The following is an 18713-nucleotide window of genomic DNA, read 5'->3' as shown; positions in this document are numbered from 1 at the left end:
CTGGTTATGAGACGAAATGGTCATAGACCAACTGGAGATTGGACGAAGTGATGATTAGACCAACTGGTTATAAGACGAAATGGTCATAGACCAACTGGAGATTGGACGAAGTGATAATTGGACCAAATGATTATAAGACGAAATGGTCATAGACCAACTGGAGATTAGATGAAGTGATAATTGGACCAAATGGTTGCTAGACATAATGTTGATGGACGGAATGTCATTAGACTAAATGAAGGCAGACCATGTGATTTGTGGACGAGTTGGCAATAGACGATTTGGCAATTTACCATAAGTTACAAGCTCATAAACAGGAGATGGTGCACAAATCACAGGAAGTAGAAAACTGAAGAAGTCCCCTTGCATTAAAATAAGATTACAATGTACCTTTAACAGACTTTTCTGTAAGTGGGCGTGGAAAAGAAAAAAAAGTGATGATAGTTTTAGATCGCAGGGGATTAGTCCCAAGATCTCGAAACTCCTGTCTTGGATTTTTGCAGGATAAGATCAAGATCACATAACTCCCATATATCCGTTTTTATTTGAGATTAGATCAAGATGACAAGAAAGAGGCGGGGTTGGTGAAACGATGAGTCCATCATGAATATTTGACATGATTAGGGTGATTAAGATGCGAGGCAGAGTCAAACTCAAAGACAAAAAAATGTATGTTCATCCGTATGTTTGAATATCTGCAAGCCAGAATAAGAAGCGCATCTAACATGGCTGCATCCATACTAATATCAAATGTGATTATAGCACACACAAAAATGCAATAATTTCCTTTCCCGCTAAAATGCAACATCACTTTTGCAATTAATATGCACACAATGATCAAACAATTGTATTCCTAAGATAATATAATCTTTAGAACATTAAATAAACTCCTTCATTGAAAAAAACCCTACACTGTCCAAGTGACGTGATATATCATCAAATATGGCAACACCTACACGTATGCTGCAGGATTTGGAATCATCAAATCATTATTAATCAATTCTACAGTGCTATAAAGTCATATGCAATGTAAACAAACTAACTATAAACGGGACTACAATGTAGGTCAAGACATTTTACCTATTTTTTATTCTACTTGAAAAAGAATTTGAAAGATCAGAAAGATTGCTTTCATGTTTTCTGACAGCATAAACTTTTCCCTTTCAAGGTATGATGGATCATCATATCACAATGCTGTACTTCAGTCACGATCCTACACAGTACACCTTTTAGGTGATCAAGAGGCTATACTTCTCTGGAGTTGCTACTAGCTTGTCTGTCACTATATCCAAAGTCGATTCCTTGACTTGGGGATAAAATTATCCCTGGCTTCTTGGCCTTGCTTCCTGTTTCAATTTGCTCCTAGGTCCACTAACCAACGCTTGCCAACACCGTTCTCCTTTATCCCTGTGTTCATGCTATTCAAAATCATTGTTTGAATAATACAAAAATAGTCTGAAAGGGTTTTAATAATACAGGTGTAAAGAAATAAAGAAATATGTTCTCTTTTTTTTTTAATAAAAAGTAGACAGATGAATAAATTCATGTACATGGTTTGGAAAATGGCCAAGGGTACACAATTCTTTTTTAAAAATGTAACTTTTTGAAAAAGAAAATTCTCATGGGCAAGAAGGATCATTTCAGAACTGGGAAAACTTTCTTTATGATTTTCTTTTTTGATTCAAACCTAAGGAGCATTTATCATGACAAGGAGGACAAAAGTTTTTTAGGGGACTTCAAAAGAGGGAAGGCTCAAAATGCCCCTTTACAAATCTGCCACGGTGTATGGTTACGCCACTCTACTCCAATAGCCTACAGGCATACATGTAGACCCTTGGTTTTCACAATTTCGCATAGTGCATAATACAGAGTCTGAAGTAGTGAGACTAGATTCACTATGTTCTGTGGCTGGCTCTTCCAATCTTATTTGACACAGAGAGAGTCTTTGGAGTCTAGTCTTCACTCTAGACCTGTTATTGGGTTAAGTGTCAAATATGAGTCTGTGCTTGCAGACTAACACTCCCGGGCACCACACTTGGATCCTCAACTCATTCAGATGAGAAGTTAACTGGTTTGCACAACTTTTTAAACATTTTTTTTTTCAACATAATAATAAGAAGTGTGACCACAACTCTTGCATGATTTAATAAAATATACAAATATATTCTTTTTAAATTATTAAAGCATGGAAAATACTGATATTACACATTCGTTCACTTGGTGCTCCAGTGGATACATATACAAAGCCTGAACCATTTTCTTCAGTGTGAACAAACTCTCCAAAGATGGAGGTCTCGGCAAGTTCACTGGGAAGTGGTCATATTAGACTGCATTTCAAAGTTATTTCTAAATTTAGAAGGATTCCAAAGGAGAGTCAGCCTACACAAGCTTGGCCATTTATCAATGCTTATTTAGATATCTAAAGATTTAGGGAATCTAATTGGACCGCAGGGAAATGGTGCTCAAGGAAGTCTTCCTGTCCAAATTGACAGACAATTAGTTTTTTTTTAAACTCCAAATACATGATGGAGTGCAAGTGGGTACAACATGTAGTTTGGTACTTCCCTCACATAATTTTTCAAGCTTGCGACAAGCTTGCGGCGTGCTAGTAACTAGCATGCGGCTACATGTAGCTTAATAAGCGTGTAATATGCGTGCAGAGTAATAGTTGAGCAATCTTTTAGCGAGCAGGAACTGTTCGCTAGCATGCACTCACTTATTAAAGGTCAAGTCCACCCCAGAAAATTGTTGATTTGAATCGATAGAGAAAAATCAAACAAACATAACGCTGCAAATTTCATTAAAATCGGATGTAAAATAAGAAAGTTATGACATTCACAAAACAGTTCAATGCGCAATTCAGCCATATGCAAATGAGAGAGTCGATGATGTCCATCACTCACTATTTCTTTTGTTTTTTGTTTGAATGATACAATATTTCAATTTTTACAGATTTGACAATAAGGACCAACTTAACTTAACCATAAACTGTTAAAATAATAGTAATTGCATATGTTCAGGGAGAAATAAAACTTTGTTTCACTTGACAAGGAGGAGAAAATTAGAATATTTCATATAATAAAATACTAAAGAAATAGTGAGTGGGTGACGTCATCAGTCTGCCAATTTGCACACCGACCAGGATGTGCATATAACTGTTTTATGAAATTAAGCAAAACTTTAAAATTTCATAACTTTCTTATTTTACATCCGACTTTGATGAAATTTTCAGTGTTTTGCTTGTTAGATTTTTCTCCCTTTTTTCAAATCAACTTTTTGTTGGGGTGGACTTGTCCTTTACGCAAGCGCCCTGCTAGTCGCATGCTAGTTACTAGCATGCAGCACGCTTAAATTTCTGTAGGGGTTTGGTAGTGGCCATAAATTCCATGGTACATGTAGATCTGAATGATCAATAACATGACATCAGTTGTGAAGTTTCTGACAGGTTTTTCTAAATTTTCACATTTCAATTGTCATTTTGGTGACAAAACTTAAAGATCCAGACCGGACCCGAAAATGAAATTGATAAATTATATACCAATCGAAAGCTTATAAGCTACTAAATACAGCAAGGTATGCTTTATGCATTTTCACCGCTTCCCAGCCGAGTATTTTGCTTGTGAATATTCCAATTATCGGGCTTCGAACCCCGCTTAGAAAATAGGCTTTATTGTGCTTTTCACCTGCCTCGAGACCGTGACGTCACGTTGTGTAAGAAGCGTCGTGATTCCATAGGTTTGTACACAGAAAAACTGGGTGATTTTTTGCTTTCCAGATAACGCATTTCATTCTCTTCACTTCTATCACAGAGGGATATCACATATATTTTTACCCACAAGCTTGAATTTATGAAATCTACAGTTTTGAACTAGTATTTGCCATATTTTATTTCCTGCTTATTTGGCGCAGATTTCAATTCTATCTGCATTTAGATTATGTATAACAACTTTTCCTGACATAGCAATTTAGGCCCAATAAGAGCCAAACAAAGAAATCACAAAAAAGGTAGTGAATAGTTGTAGGTTTACAACAATTTGAACAGTGAATAATTTTGAGTGCCATTTTCATCTGAAAACGAAAAAAAAATATGGATTCATAACATGGAAATGGAAGAAAATACCCAATGCTTTTGTACACAAACCTATGGAATCACAACCCTCCTGACACAACGTGACGTCATCATTTCCAGGCGACGTGGGGGTGCTCAATCGAAGCGTACTTTGGAGGAGCAGTTTCTTTGATTTTTATTTAATATTTGTCAGAAATGGAAGGAGATATATGTAATATTTTTGGTATATTTGTATTGTATGAATCATTACCTTTATTTTGATATATGACTGTTTTTACACCGGTCAGGGTCTTTAACTCATGAAATTCGCAACCAAAAATTGGGAATATGCAACAAAAACTTGAAGACCACCAGGCGAAAATTCGTGCTCTCTTATTTGAAATTTGAATTTGATTTTTTTTATCATAATGGCATTTACTAACCGTTTTGTGCAAAAAAGCGAAACTTTGAAATGTCAGAACTCTTTTATGTTACATTATTTTTTTCAAAAAAGTTTGTGTGTTCAGTTTGTATGATTTAACTTTATTCTAATATTAAATCAACTAATTGCTGGTGGCAACATGACTATTAATTTTTTTAAATCTGCACAGATTAGCAAAAAGTCTGATATTAACGTTAGTACATGTATATAGATGTTCCAACTTTGTATTGCACAACAATTCAATTATCATTAAATTACGTACTTTGATGATGAGTATGATAGTAATTTTTGACCGTGCCAATGTACACCTGACCTGAATGAAAAACAAGTCTGATTTGGCCATGGCCTCTAAGTTCTCTGTGTAAAATAGAATACAGATTTTTTTTAATTAAACAAAGGTATGCAGGGACTGGCCTTCAATGGTGATAGTAGCAGGAAATGAGACATTGTTATTGAAGTTTAAATTCAGAGGAATGATCCCATCAGATAACGATGCATGAATGCATTGGATAGAAGGAGGAGCATGAGGGTGTACATGTATGGAATACTATGGATAGAGCTACAATGTAAATCAATCACCAGTGGTCACCATTTGCAATAGAGGCGCTTTTCATTATTATCATTACCTAGTCATAGGATCATATGCTTGTTCTCCACTCCCTGGGGAGCATTCCAACAAAACTTCCAAGATTCCATTGCTAGGCATACTAGTTTATTACTACATAGGCTTTCACATTCTTCCATGCACCCATCTGGGTGGAGAGTTGTTTAGTGTGGATTGACGCACTGCAGAAGGAGTCAAAGGACGCTAGCCCGCAGTGGGATTCGAACACACAACCCTCAGATTATTAAAAAGTGAGAATCTGAACCGCTACACCACGATGTTAGTTATATTAAGTCATGGAGCAGTGTCTATTAAAGGTCTTGCAGCTTTAAATTGTAGAAAATTTTGACAAGTTATACATGTACACAATGTAGCACAATTCGTCAGTGATTTTACGAACCGGCTCAAACCTTACTTTTGATCAAATTTTCGAAATTTATTTTTTTGCATATTTTGAAAACCTGTGATTCACTCTATTGATTTGCCAAATTTCAGATCAAAATCTGCATTAGATTTAAAGAAAAAGAGCATAATTTAAATTTCTTACGACTCAACCCCCTCCGACTCAACCCCCTCCTTTGATTTTACGAACTGGCTCAAACCATTCTTTGTGTACTATAAAGTCTCTGGAATGGTGCGCACAGGTCAAAGACCCTATATGCTGTGCGTACCCAGCGCGTATGTGGTTTCTGCCTCTAAAAAAAATATGCATGGCAAGAATGCTTTTACGAAGTGACTCAAACCCGTATTTGGTACATGTAAGAATTACCAGCTTCTGAAATGCATACATGTGCTTCATTTCAAATATTGAAATGATGAATACGAACTACGGACAAAATTTTGTATTATCATAAAAGAATAGCATGTATGCTTTTTGATGTAAATAATTGATCTGGTTTCTTTCAAAGCACGAAGTTATGAGCGTCTAAAAACCCTCCAAACTTTGAACGTGATTATCTCGAAATTGTCATGTTTTGGAGACCAGCCAAGGTATGAACTAGTTCGTAAAATCACTGAAGAATTTAGAAGAGAAATCACTATATCACTCTCTCTCTCTCAAATTAGATCTAATAGTTCAGCTGAGGGAATGAACAGTTTTTTATATCAATCGAGGCAGCTGAGCACTAAAAAAGACCCATTATTCTTACTACCAGTAATAATAGAATGCTCAAGGTACTTTGAAGCACAACAAAAAATCAAAGAACATTCATAAAAAATAATAAATTATTTTTATACAGTAATTTGTAGGAAAATGAAATGAGGCTCAGAGTGGCAGTAATTCAATACATGTACATGTAGATTCATAAAAATACTGTACTCCACAATATTCAGCTTCATACATGTCGGCCTTTAACTGAATACAAGTGGGTAAAAATCCCTGATTTTTCCTCATTTTACCCCATTTTCCCTACTTTTATACTGAGGGTAACCCTGTGAACCTTCATTCATGAATACGTAACTGTAATGTGTCCACCGTTGCGTGGCGGGCATGAGTGAACATCATCAAATAAACACATCCTGATTTTCCCCCGACTTTTCCCTATAAACAGAATAGCATGAAATTCAGGTACATACTCTTGACAATGTTTTCTTGCTTGATAAAATACAGTAATTACTTGAAGTAATATAAGCAAAGACAAGTCATTAAGGCCTATCTGATAGTGAAACATATATAGATGTATATATATATATTAAAAGATATTTGAAAAATCAAATCTGAATCATGATTCTTTCTGATATTAATATTGATATCACAGGATGATTACATGTACATATGACTGAGCACTATAAACAAGAATTTGAATTCCATAATTTGAATATTTGATGGTACTTTTCAGAAAAAGCTATGTACCCTTTTCTCCTTTATCATTCATTGTCTTTCTTTTTCTCTCTCTCTTTAATACATTAAGCTCTTTCTTCCTCTTCTTTCTTCTACTTCAAATACATAAATTTTCTTTTTCATTTGATTATTTTGCCTTCTGAATGATAGCTAATGTTCCAATTTATTTATGCCTATAAATGTGTTTTTGTACTCATTTCTATAAAGTGTATTTTTCTGTTTAGTACGCTTTTGGAAAGAAAAGATCTGTTTTTAATACTGTAGCTTTCATGTATCCAGTTAAGCTAACCTTGGCAAATAACAAACAAACAAAAAACATGCAAATTCAAACAATATACATATTTTGGACAAAATAGTGGGTACAGTAATCTTCCTACTGAAAGATAAGGATTCCTGTAATTTCCCCAGATTTGAAGGATTTTATTTAAACGCTTCAATAAATTTCCAGACTAGAAAACGAGGAAGTCACTTGTTCTACGCTTTTCTCTCATTCACATCACAGGTCAGCCAATAGCTATTCCCAATAGCCATCGATGAAAAAAGAGGTTAAATTTCCTTCAGATTCTTTTGTATATTTGTACAATGTAGTTCGTTTCTCAAAATTATAACTTTATTTGGATGAAAGTTAATAAGTTCACAAGCTCTCTTATACCCATAACCTATATTCATATAAATTCCAAATACTTCGAAAAATTGAAAATTAAAGGATTATGTTTTGGGTATAGTTCTTCATGTGTGACATCACAAATCTTGGTACATTGCCAATTTGAGGATCTCCATAGCACTGGTGATCTCGACGTTCAAATGCTCATAACTTTCTTATATTCTTTGTCCAATTGTTCTCAAACTTTTATTGATCACATTCCACTCATGATTTTTTTTCACAATAGCCTGTTTCAAGGGATTAATTCTCTTTTAAATTCATTTTATCTTAAACATAAATTCTAAATTTCCATTTATTCATTGATATAAACTGTTTTAACGTATGATTTCTTTCTTTTCCTTTTTAAAACAAAACAAGATCATTGAGGTTTAATGAAGGACTGTGTGAAAGGCTCTCTACAGGAACAGCTACAGAACACCACACCCCATCCTGTGCTTGGTGACTCATACCACACTTCAACATTTTGAAGGTATGGCTTATAATCACTCGGTCTGCAAGCGGTTGGGTCTAGATCTCAGATAGTCTACAAGTAATACCACATAGCCAAACCCCATCAGCATCAGTGGGGGCTGGGGGATGCTTGCCCCCCCCAAAAAAAAAAAAAAATCTCAACCAAAATAAGAGAAAAGGCAAGAATGGGAAAGAGAGATGGGTGAAATATAATACTACTTTCTGAATATTATGTCAAAATTCAAAATCAATCACAAAATTGCTTGTTTGTAATAAAAGTGTCAACATTTTTGCTCTTAACTTTTAAAATAGTTTGCCAATAAGCCATATCTGGCCCCCTCAAAAAAATTTGGCTCATTAATCACTGATTGGCATGAACTCACGACTGGGAGACAGTTATGGTGGCTGAAACTTCCGAAAGACAGGTTTTTTTTACTATATAAACAGGTGACCACTATGACAGCTTTGACTTTCTTCAAAATAAATTTGTATCTTGCTTTATGACATTCAGGATGAATTATATCAATGTACATCTTCTTTTCATATTTTTAATACGGTAAATGCTAGCTTTATACTTTTCGAAGATCAGCTTTAAAACGGGTGAGCCACCGGAACGGCGTTGTTCCGGGAGCCTTTCCTTTGGATGCATGACAATGTACCTTCCTATTTAATAAGGATTTGGCAGCTCTAGGCAGAACCAAGAACATTCAGGAATCACAGACAGGACGCATCGTGCCAAAAATAGAATGCTGAAAGAGGCTGCCAACTGGCAGAATGCTAACACTGAAATATATCCTCTACATTCCTGGACCTGGTATCACCTTCACCTACATGTAATTTTGCACTGGTATGTACTTCCATGCAGGGAGCGACAATTACGCTTGCCAGGGGGAAGTGAAAATGATGTGCAGGCAAGCATTTCTCAGTCAATTGCCCGATCGGGCAAGTGGTTTTTTTGGCAATAAAATAATAAAATATCAGTGATAATCACAACTATCTCTCATATAATGCAGACCTGCCAACCTCTGGGAATGAAAAACTGTATTCTGTGATTAAAAAAACTGTATTTTTCCCCAAAAAGTGTATTTCATAATAAAATGCTTGGCGCACTCGCTCATCGCGGCGCTCAAGCTGCATGCAAGCTAAAATGTGCACTGCTCTTGCAGATGAAAAAAAAAACATTAAAACATGTGTATATCTTCACCCTGGTTTGAACAAAATGATTGAAAAAAAAACAAGTTACCTGAAATTACATTGATGTAATAACCATATTTGTGCACGTTTTATGAAATAGAGACATATAGAGATTATTTTTCTCAATAAATTACGATTTATTTAAATAAAAAATAAAAAAACGTATTGCCGTATTTTGGTTGCAAAAACGTACTAAATACGGCTCAAACGTACTGGTTGGCAGGTCTGTATAATGTCAAACCAGTCAAAAAACAGTGGAAACTGATGTAAAATCAGCACCAAATACAGATAATTTATCGCCAGGTACCTCGTTCGAAGAACCATGCCGTCTCATCTTAAGTTTTATGTGCGCTTGCCATACTATCTTGTGCAATTTGCCGATGCAACCCCCCCCCCAAAAAAAAAAAAAAAACAGGCAAAAGTAGCTAAAATTTCACATTTTTAATCTTTAAATACCGGTACATGAAATGGCCATCTATTTTCCATATTACCTTGAAATTGTTTTGATTTAGTTGGAAACAACTGAAAAAATCAAGAATATCCAGCTCTTTCTTGATTCTGATTTTGATGATGTTACACTCGGTAAATGTTTTTTATTATTGTTGTCCCACATGTAGACTTTCATGGTGTTGACCAAGTGTAAAACGATCAACGATCGTTTTCAGTTAATGTTGCAACACCATGAAAGTCTCCATGTGTGACCACAATAAAAAAAATATTGACCGAGTCACAGTCCGAGTGTAACATCATAAAATGATGAAGAAAAGACAAAGAGAGAGGTGATTATTCTTAATTTTCTTCATAGTTTCCAACTAAATCAAAACAATTTCAAGGAAATATGGGAAATAAATGGCCATTTCATGGATTTAAAGATGCAAAATGTGAAATTTTAGCCACTCCACTTTTGGTGAAGGCTTTTTTTTTTTTTTGTAACATAAAACGATCTTTTCCAGAGTAACAAAAAGAGCTGAATATTCTTCATTTTCTTGATAGTTTCCAACTAAATCAAAACAATTCCAAGGAAACGTGGCAAACAGATGGCCATTTCATGGATTTAAAGATGCAAAATATGAAATTTTAGCAACTTTTGGTGAAGGTTTTTTTAACCTAAAACGCCCATTAATAAATAGCGAAAGTTTTTTCTTTCAAAATAAACGTAATGACTCAGGCCTACTTTGCCAAAAATATGCTTTGTGTGTTCTTTACTGTACATGATTCTCAATTTCTTTTATTTTGTATGACCTTCAAAAATAATAGTACCGTCATAAAAAAATAATCAATGAAAGAAAATAATAAAACAAATTGGGCAAGCAGTTTTTTCTATCGGGCAAGCAAATATTTCCATCACTTGCCCTGTTGGGCAAGTGATGAAAAAAAAATTTGTAGAGGCCTGCTTCCATGGAATTTTACTAAATGTCCAGTTTTTACATGTTATCACTTCAAGGGGGTGTTTCACAAAGATTTAAGTATGACTTAAGAGTCGCACTTAAATGCCTAGTTGCGCACGTTATAAAAGGCATAACCGCATTGGCCAGATCATGCAAAGAGGACGCGCACTACTGCGTATTGATCAATAAGATTGCACGTTGTATTTCAAATACGCGTCAGCATTTAAGTGTGATTTAAGTCATACTTAAATCTTTGTGAAACACCCCCAGAGAGTGTAAAATATACATGTAGAAGTCAATTGTATCACCAAATATCAAAATCAAGGAAAATAATTTTTTTTTTTTGGGGGGGGGGGCTATTTTCTTTTTGTTTTAACTTTGAATTCGCAACTTGCATACAATTCAATTTATATTCACATGGTCAACAAGCAATTGGTCTGCTTTTCAGATGGTCCACCTGTAATACACAGACTAATCCCATTTGGTCTAATAGTCATTTGGTCTACATGTACACATCACTTGGTCTATTAAAGCCATTTTGTAAAGACTATTTTTCCATAAAATTTCATGCATGAGAAGTGGTTTTATTAACAAATATAGAAATTTATAAAATTTTGATTGGGCCTTTGAATCCCACTATATACAGGTAATTTTCACAGAGCCTGCTTTCCCATTTAATTTTTATAGATCAGTAAGGCACAGCTCTATAAAGTCTCAGTATGATGCCTCACAAAAGCATACCGCTTGCTTACATGTAATTCATCAGCCTTGATTAGGTAACAAGCATATATTTCATTGATCTCTCAATTTAGTCCTTCGATCTCTCAGTAAACTTGCAGCTGTCTTCAAGGTCCAAAGGTGATCTCACTGAAAATTTTGTTTTTTTAGACTTCAGAGATTTTCAGAGCCATTCCAGAGACTGGTCACAAATTTCAGTAATACTGGAAACTGCTGAAAGACCTTGCCAACTTTTAGTCTTTCAGTGATCTTTCAATGGTCTCCAATCTGTGGAATGGGGGCCGATACACATGTATGCACTGTATCACACCTGCAATTACTGCATATTTTATTTAGTTCCCCACGAGACAACAAAAAGACCTTAATGCAATCACTACTTGGTGTAGCGGTATGTGTAGCAATATAACTCCCCCCCCCCCCCCCCCCCGCCCGCTTCCAGCCTCTCTCAATACCCTTGAGTTAAAAATCAGAATGTGTTTCTTATAATTTCCTGGTTTCTTTGTTCTATCATATACGTTTAGGATCAGTTTTTGTGAAGAACAATCATTTTTTTTTAATCAAACAAATTCCTTTAAAAAATTAAAAAGTCTATTGTGTGTGGATGTTATCAAATCCCCCTCCCCCACCCCACCAACCAGACAAACTTTGGCTTACTGTAGGGTTATCCATATAACAGAGTATGCAGTCATCTTCCAGCGAAATGACAAAGTACCTCCTGAAGAAGCGCCCGCTCTCCTCATCCTGCTCAAAGTTCATGAAGCCACATATCCTTCCCTGGATGTCAAGGTACGGCATGGTGCCGTCTGGAGGCGATGAATGAAAGATGAGTTAGAGAAAAGGAAGAGAGAGAGAGAGAGAGCAATAAGTGTTTAATTAGTTGTTTGAAGGACGTTTGGCATCCAGAAAAAATGGAAAATTGAAAAGCAAAAAAAACTCCAAAATAAAATGAAGGGAATGCATTTGATTTGCATTTTTTTCTTAGTCTTATTTTTGTTACAATTTCACGGGGTGCATCTTCCAAATATGGCAGTATGGATTGATCATCAAGACCCGCATTTCACGTCTTGCCAGCATATCGTTTTCACCCTTTTCACTAATCTACATGTTCTTCCCCCTCCCCCTTCCCTCGTTCCTAAGCTAGGGAACACAGCAATTGAAATCGCTTGTTCTGTGACCATGACCACTAATGTTTTTCTTTGGGGAAAAATGTTTATGCACGTGATACCACAAATTATCAAGCAATCAATCCACAACACAATGGGTTATTTAAAGTACGGTGTTCAGTGTTGGTGTTGAGTGCATGAAAAAGCTGCTGGACTGAGCTGGGTTCAGAAGATCAATACAAATTGTATTATAGATAGCTCATGACTTCACACCACTGCGCTGCTGATCTATTACATACATGTAGACCTCTATCCGGGCATATTTATGCTTCCAGTTTTCAAGCCAGAATCAGCATTTTCATACATTAGTAAAAAAAAAAGGTTACATCCATGCTTACTCTCATTTAAATGACGTTTCAGAACGCCGATCGTAAACGTACAGATAGGTACGTTTCAAAACGTCGTTTGACCAGAATCAGGCTTTCTGGGGAACAGAACCATGGTCGTAAACATGTTTAAATGACGTCATTTGGTACATACATGTACATGTATGCTTCCGGTGAGGTGAAAATCCGCAGGCAGATACAGTCGCATATAGTTCTAGCAGGGACCTCCATGGAATTACCTCTCATCTCCTTGGTTCTAATCATGACCAATGTACATTTGCATGTGTGATTATGAAGTTAAGTACTATCACTATTACTACTCATCTAATTTGTCATCACTCATCACAGTGTATGTTGAGGGATTTACAAAAAAACCCGGAACATGAGTTATGGTGAGGAGACATCGCTGAGCCAGAAGCCCAAGTAGTATGAAAAAATAGATGTCTATTATTTTTTTCTTTTACTTTCATATTCTTTATTTTGTCTTATTATTATCCTCACCCTGGTAGAAATTCTATTGCTATGTCAAGTAGCTCCATGCAATTACTATAAAGATCGGATATTGTTCAAAGTTTAAATAATTGTCGACCATAACAACACTCTCAAGGAAAAAAAATCGTAAATATGGTGCGCCCAATTTGACCTTGTTTTCCAACTCAACGAAAATTACAATGCAAATTGCAAAGCCAGCTGCAAATTGCGATTTTGCCTCTGAAAAAAGAAGCATAAACAGCACTCCCAGAAACACGTTTGCAATTGGCAATCTGAAACGTTTGAAAACACAGATTCTGTCTCTGCAATGGAAGCATAAACACACCCTAATTCTTTGAGATCATCTCAACTTTATGTCAGAAGTCTTAACGAGGAAAGTGAAATCAGGGAGAAATTGCAGTAGATCTTTTTATTTCTTTTATCTCATCAAACAGAACTAGGTAATCGTGGGTTTTAGGGGACTAAATTATTTGCACCCTTAAGTGACCGCTTAAACTTCACCAAAACTATTTATTACTGATAGTGATAGCCCCTCCCCGACCCCACCTCCCTAGCTACCCAGAGAGGAGGCAGGGGGGTGGTTACAGGGGTCCAACCCCCCCCCCCTTTGATTTTTTTTTGTACCCAACCCCCCCTGAAAAAAAAAAAGACCTTTTTTTTTGCTTGTCAAATATTTTGGGGGTACAAAACGGCGTATAATTTTTGGTGAAGATCTTTATTTTTGTTTGCTTGTCAAATTTTTTGGGTACAAAACAACGTAAAATCTTGGGTGAAGACCTTTTTTTTGTTGCTTGATTGTCAACATTTCATGCAGCACCCATGGGAATGGGGGAGGGCTAGATCTATTTATCAATTTTTAGTGTGAAATGCTGGGATGAGTTGGGTGAAGTTAGCAAGCACTTTTGTGTGCAAATAATAGTCCCCTAAAACCCAGGATTACCAAGAATGCAAACTGCAAAGGGTCAAAATATGAAAGAATAAATATCATTGTTCAACAGGCTTGTAGTAAAAAAAGATTTTTTATTAAAAAAAACAAAAAAACAAACGTTTTCATTGTTTTAAAACATTTTATATCGTTTTAAAAAGTTTTTTCCAATGAATGATGCCATTTTCTGTAAATCAATTAAACTTTACACTTAGTACAATATGATTTCAGCTCTTGATGTTTTAAATAGATGATTTTTATTATTTTTATTTTGTTACTGAATTTCCAACAGAAAAATTCATATTTCCCCCAAAATTACTAAACCATGGAAATTGAATGCCTACAAAAAAAGAACACTAAAAGTTGACATTTTATTTCTAATACATGTACATTTGCATGTAGTCCCGAGGTATATTGAGTCTTGTCAATCTGGGGGGGGGGAGAAGAATTTGCACAATAGAAGAAATTGACATAATCTATGGGGTTTCAAAGCATCATTTCATTTAAATCAATATGCTTTATTTCATTTAAATTAATTATACCAATTTTAGTGCATGAAATACAAATTGAGTTCAAATCTATAAATAAAGCCCTTGAACTGCTTATTTTTTTAATTGAGGAATTCTGATCAAATACGTATATTTAAAAAGAAATCAGTATGAAATGTTTTTTAATGCTTTTGAACTTTTTTATATTTCTTATGTACATTTTTAAAAACTTATTTTGTTATCAAAGGAAATTATTGGCAATAATTTTCCAATCATTAACAATAAATAAATAATGATACAGAATTACAGATACTAATTTTGGCAAGAACTCACATTGGGTTTATACATGAAATCAAGTTTTTGAGCAATTTGGGGTCCAATAATATGCACTTGTGGTGTATATCATAACCGCATACCTAGCCAGGCGGCTTCTAGAGAGTAAAAATCATTTACTAACGTATGGTCACTCTCATACCAAGCCAGGCCTTCTATCCCATAGACGCTCGCGTCCGTAACGTTGGGGAAGTACAATAAGAAACAAGATGGCGGCGTAAACATCGGGCAAGTCTCTTCCGTCTTTTCACAATATTTTTTCATTTTTTTGATGAATTCTTGTTTTAAAAATAACAACGAGAGCGTAGAAATGTCGGAAATGAAGTTTTATCCCATGTACATGATTTAGAGCTAGATCTTTTAGAAGGAAAGTAGAAATCTCGGGGGTGAAAGTTTCAGGGTTTGGCTTCCATTGTGTGGGTCTATGGGATAGAAGGCCTGGCTTCGTATGAGAGTGACCTTACGTTAGTAAATGATTTTTACTCTCTAGAAGCCGCCTGGCTACGCATACCCACGCATGCATCCCCAAACTAGTATTGAATGATATGGCGTGGCCCTGTCGTCTTTATGGATTTATCATGGACATTTTTGAGGGGGCCATTAAGGTCCCCTGTGATTGTAGGGTGAGGGTTTGCTAGCTGATTATCTTATGTTCTAAAGTACTTTTCTTCATCTTTGCGAAGCACAAAGTTTCACCTGCTTTCATGTGTACCTCAAGAGTATGATGTCAGTTTTACAGGAAAAGTTAGACCTCTATGTCGCGTTCGTTCTCAGTATCGATCGGCCATTTTGTTTTCAATTTTGACAGGAGAACGAACGAGACTGAACTTTTCCTTTTTTTGAGGGTCCAGTTCTGTGTCACGATAGACCTTCATCCATATAATCGAGGTAAGTGCATAATTTATTTTTTCCCCTTTTATTTGGAGTGCTAAATTGCGACCCCATTCTACCCCATTTTGAAGAGTATATGTCTGCCTAGTATTACACAGACGAGTCCTGGGTTAACCAGTCACCAGCGCTCAAGTCAAACCCCCGGGGGGGGGAAGGGGGGCAGTCAAATGTATTGCTGTACACACGTGTGGCCAAATTATTTCCAAACACCCCCTAAACGAGTTTTTCTCTGTGTGCAAAATAACCCCCTAAACAAGCCTTTTGCGGGCTTTATTTACACATGTTGGCCCCTAAACAAGTTGTCACCAGAATATGACCCCGGGGAAAAAGCTTGGGTAAAAAAACATACCCTAAACAAGTTTGGCTAGTCTTAAAAAATAAGCTTTGGAAAAAAAAAACATACCCTAAATACGTCTGACCCTGCAATTGACCATTGACCAGTCTTTCAAAACTACCCCTTTTTTTTAATCGGTGTTTTTTATACATGTTATACCCTTAACGAGTGCACGCGCGGCCCACGTTTAAAACTGAAAAAAACACCCCTTTCGCATTTTTTTGGTCACGCTAGTGTATAGACCAGAAGCTTCGGTCTCTGTTATGTTGGTTGTTCCGCTGAACTCTGTTGGCTCCACTCACCAAATACAGAGACCAAAGTTGTAGCTCGATCTGTACAGGGACTCAATGGCCATATGTTTATGTATTAAGTTCAGATCAACCAGGGAAGTGGGAGTTGCGCGACAGCCGAAGTAAGTCACTGTTTTCCCCCCTTTTAAGTTTCTTTTTTTCCCGTTTTGGTGCATTTCAGACCAAAACGGAATAATAATCTTTATTTTGGTACAGTTCTATTTATATATTTTTATGAAATAAAGACAAAAATCGATGAGCCCCGTCGGGGGGGATTTTGCATCAACCCCGTAATGGTGGCTGCACGATAGCGAGCTGTCTGTGTACGAGGAGAAATAAAATAAAAATGTTTAAAAACTCCTCGAAACAGACGGCTGCCAGCTGTCTAGCGTACGTGTGTACAGCAATATATTTCATTGACTGCCCCCCCCCCCCCCCCCCCCCCGGGTCAAACCTGCCATTAAAAAAGTCATATTTTCCAAGGTAAATCCCAACATCATCTCCAGCCTCATTTTATGTACAGTGTTGTGGCTGGTGAACACTAACTTCTAAAAGTAAGGGTAATCCTGGGTTTTAGGGGCGTAAAATATATGTATACATTACCGGCCTCCAACTTCAGCCAAATCATCCCAGCATAGTATGGACTGCTAAACGGGCAAATATTCAAATATGATTGAGCTGTTTTCATCATTTTTGTCTCGCATGTTAAAGCTGAGCCTTGATATATTGGCATCTTTTCTTGAAACTTTGGCATTAGGGCGATCAGAAACAGAAACAGAAGTTTCACTGACCGAGTTGAAGGTCACATGATCAAGGTCAAAGGTCATTTAGGGTAAAAATTTTAACAAAATAATTGTATTTTCCCCAAGAAATTTGAATGTAAGGGTAAGCCTAATCGAGTTTTACTTTTAATATCAACTTATTGCTGGTCACCTGAACAAGGTCAAAGGTCATCTTAATTTGAGGGGATCAAATTGGCCTATATATATATATATTGCACCTACTGGGTTTGAGGGGTATAAACTATTTTTTGGCTTGAGGAAGGGGGGTTACTTCCAAGAACCCTACATTTGAGTGGAGAGGGGGCGAAATTGGCCTGTATATATTCCAGTATTGTACCTACTGGGTAAAGTAGTTTATTTTTATTTTTATTTTTATTTTTATTGTACCTACTGGGTAAAGTAGTTTATTTTTAGGGGTATAAACTACTTTGTAGGGGTATAAACTATTTTTTGGCTTGAGGAAGGGGGGTTACTTCCAAGAACCCTACATTTGAATGGAGAGGGGATGAAATTGGCCTATATATATTCCCGTATTGTACCTACTGGGTTTGAGGGGTATAAACTATTTTTTGGCTTGAGGAAGGGGGGTTACTTCCAAGAACCCTACATTTGAGTGGAGAGGGGGCGAAATTGGCCTATATATATTCCCGTATTGTACCTACGGGGTTTTAGGGGTATAAACTATTTTTTGGCTTGAGGAAGGGGGGTTACTTCCAAGAACCCTACATTTGAGTGGAGAGGGGATGAAATTGGCCTATATATATTCCCGTATTGTACCTACTGGGTTTTAGGGGTATAAACTATTTTTTGGCTTGAGGAAAGGGGGTTACTTCCAAGAACCCTACATTTGAGTGGAGAGGGGGTGAAATTGGCCTATATATACTACCGAATTGTACCTACTGGGTTTGAGGGGTATAAACTATTTTTTGGCTTAAGGGGGGGGGGGGTACTTTCAAGAACCCTACATTTAATTGGAGAGGGGGCGAAATTGGCCTATATATATTCCCGTATTGTACCTACTGGGTTTTAGGGGTATAAACTATTTTTTGGCTGGGGGTACTTCCAAGAACCCTATATTTGAGTGGAGAGGGGATGAAATTGGCCTATATATATTCCCGTATTGGGGATGAAATTGGCCTATATATATTCCCGTATTGTACCTACTGGGTTTTAGGGGTATAAACTATTTTTTGGCTTGAGGAAGGGGGGTTACTTCCAAAAACCCTACATTTGTGTGGAGAGGGGGTGAAATTGGCCTATATATACTACCGAATTGTACCTACCGGGTTTGAGGGGTATAAACTATTTTTTGGCTTAAGGG

General features: G+C 36.4%; 1 protein-coding gene across 2 annotated transcripts in view; it reads right to left on the bottom strand.

Annotated features, from left to right (window-relative positions):
* LOC129273625 (pleckstrin homology domain-containing family A member 2-like) overlaps window positions 1-12167 on the bottom strand; it is a 37675-nt gene extending 25508 nt beyond the window's left edge. For both annotated transcript variants that reach the window (XR_010295341.1, XM_054910690.2), the window contains exon 1: window positions 12023-12167. Coding sequence is in view for 1 of the 2 variants with exons in the window: in XM_054910690.2 (XP_054766665.2) it covers window positions 12023-12163 (141 nt within the window). In the remaining variant the exon portion in view is untranslated. The remainder of the gene's footprint in view (window positions 1-12022) is intronic.
* Between the last annotated feature and the right edge of the window lie 6546 nt (window positions 12168-18713).

The sequence above is a fragment of the Lytechinus pictus genome, chromosome 12 (assembly GCF_037042905.1).
Source record: "Lytechinus pictus isolate F3 Inbred chromosome 12, Lp3.0, whole genome shotgun sequence".
NCBI classification, from domain to species: domain Eukaryota; kingdom Metazoa; phylum Echinodermata; class Echinoidea; order Temnopleuroida; family Toxopneustidae; genus Lytechinus; species Lytechinus pictus.
Note: the sequence above shows the minus strand (reverse complement) of the source record. Positions and strands in the feature narration are given on the sequence as shown.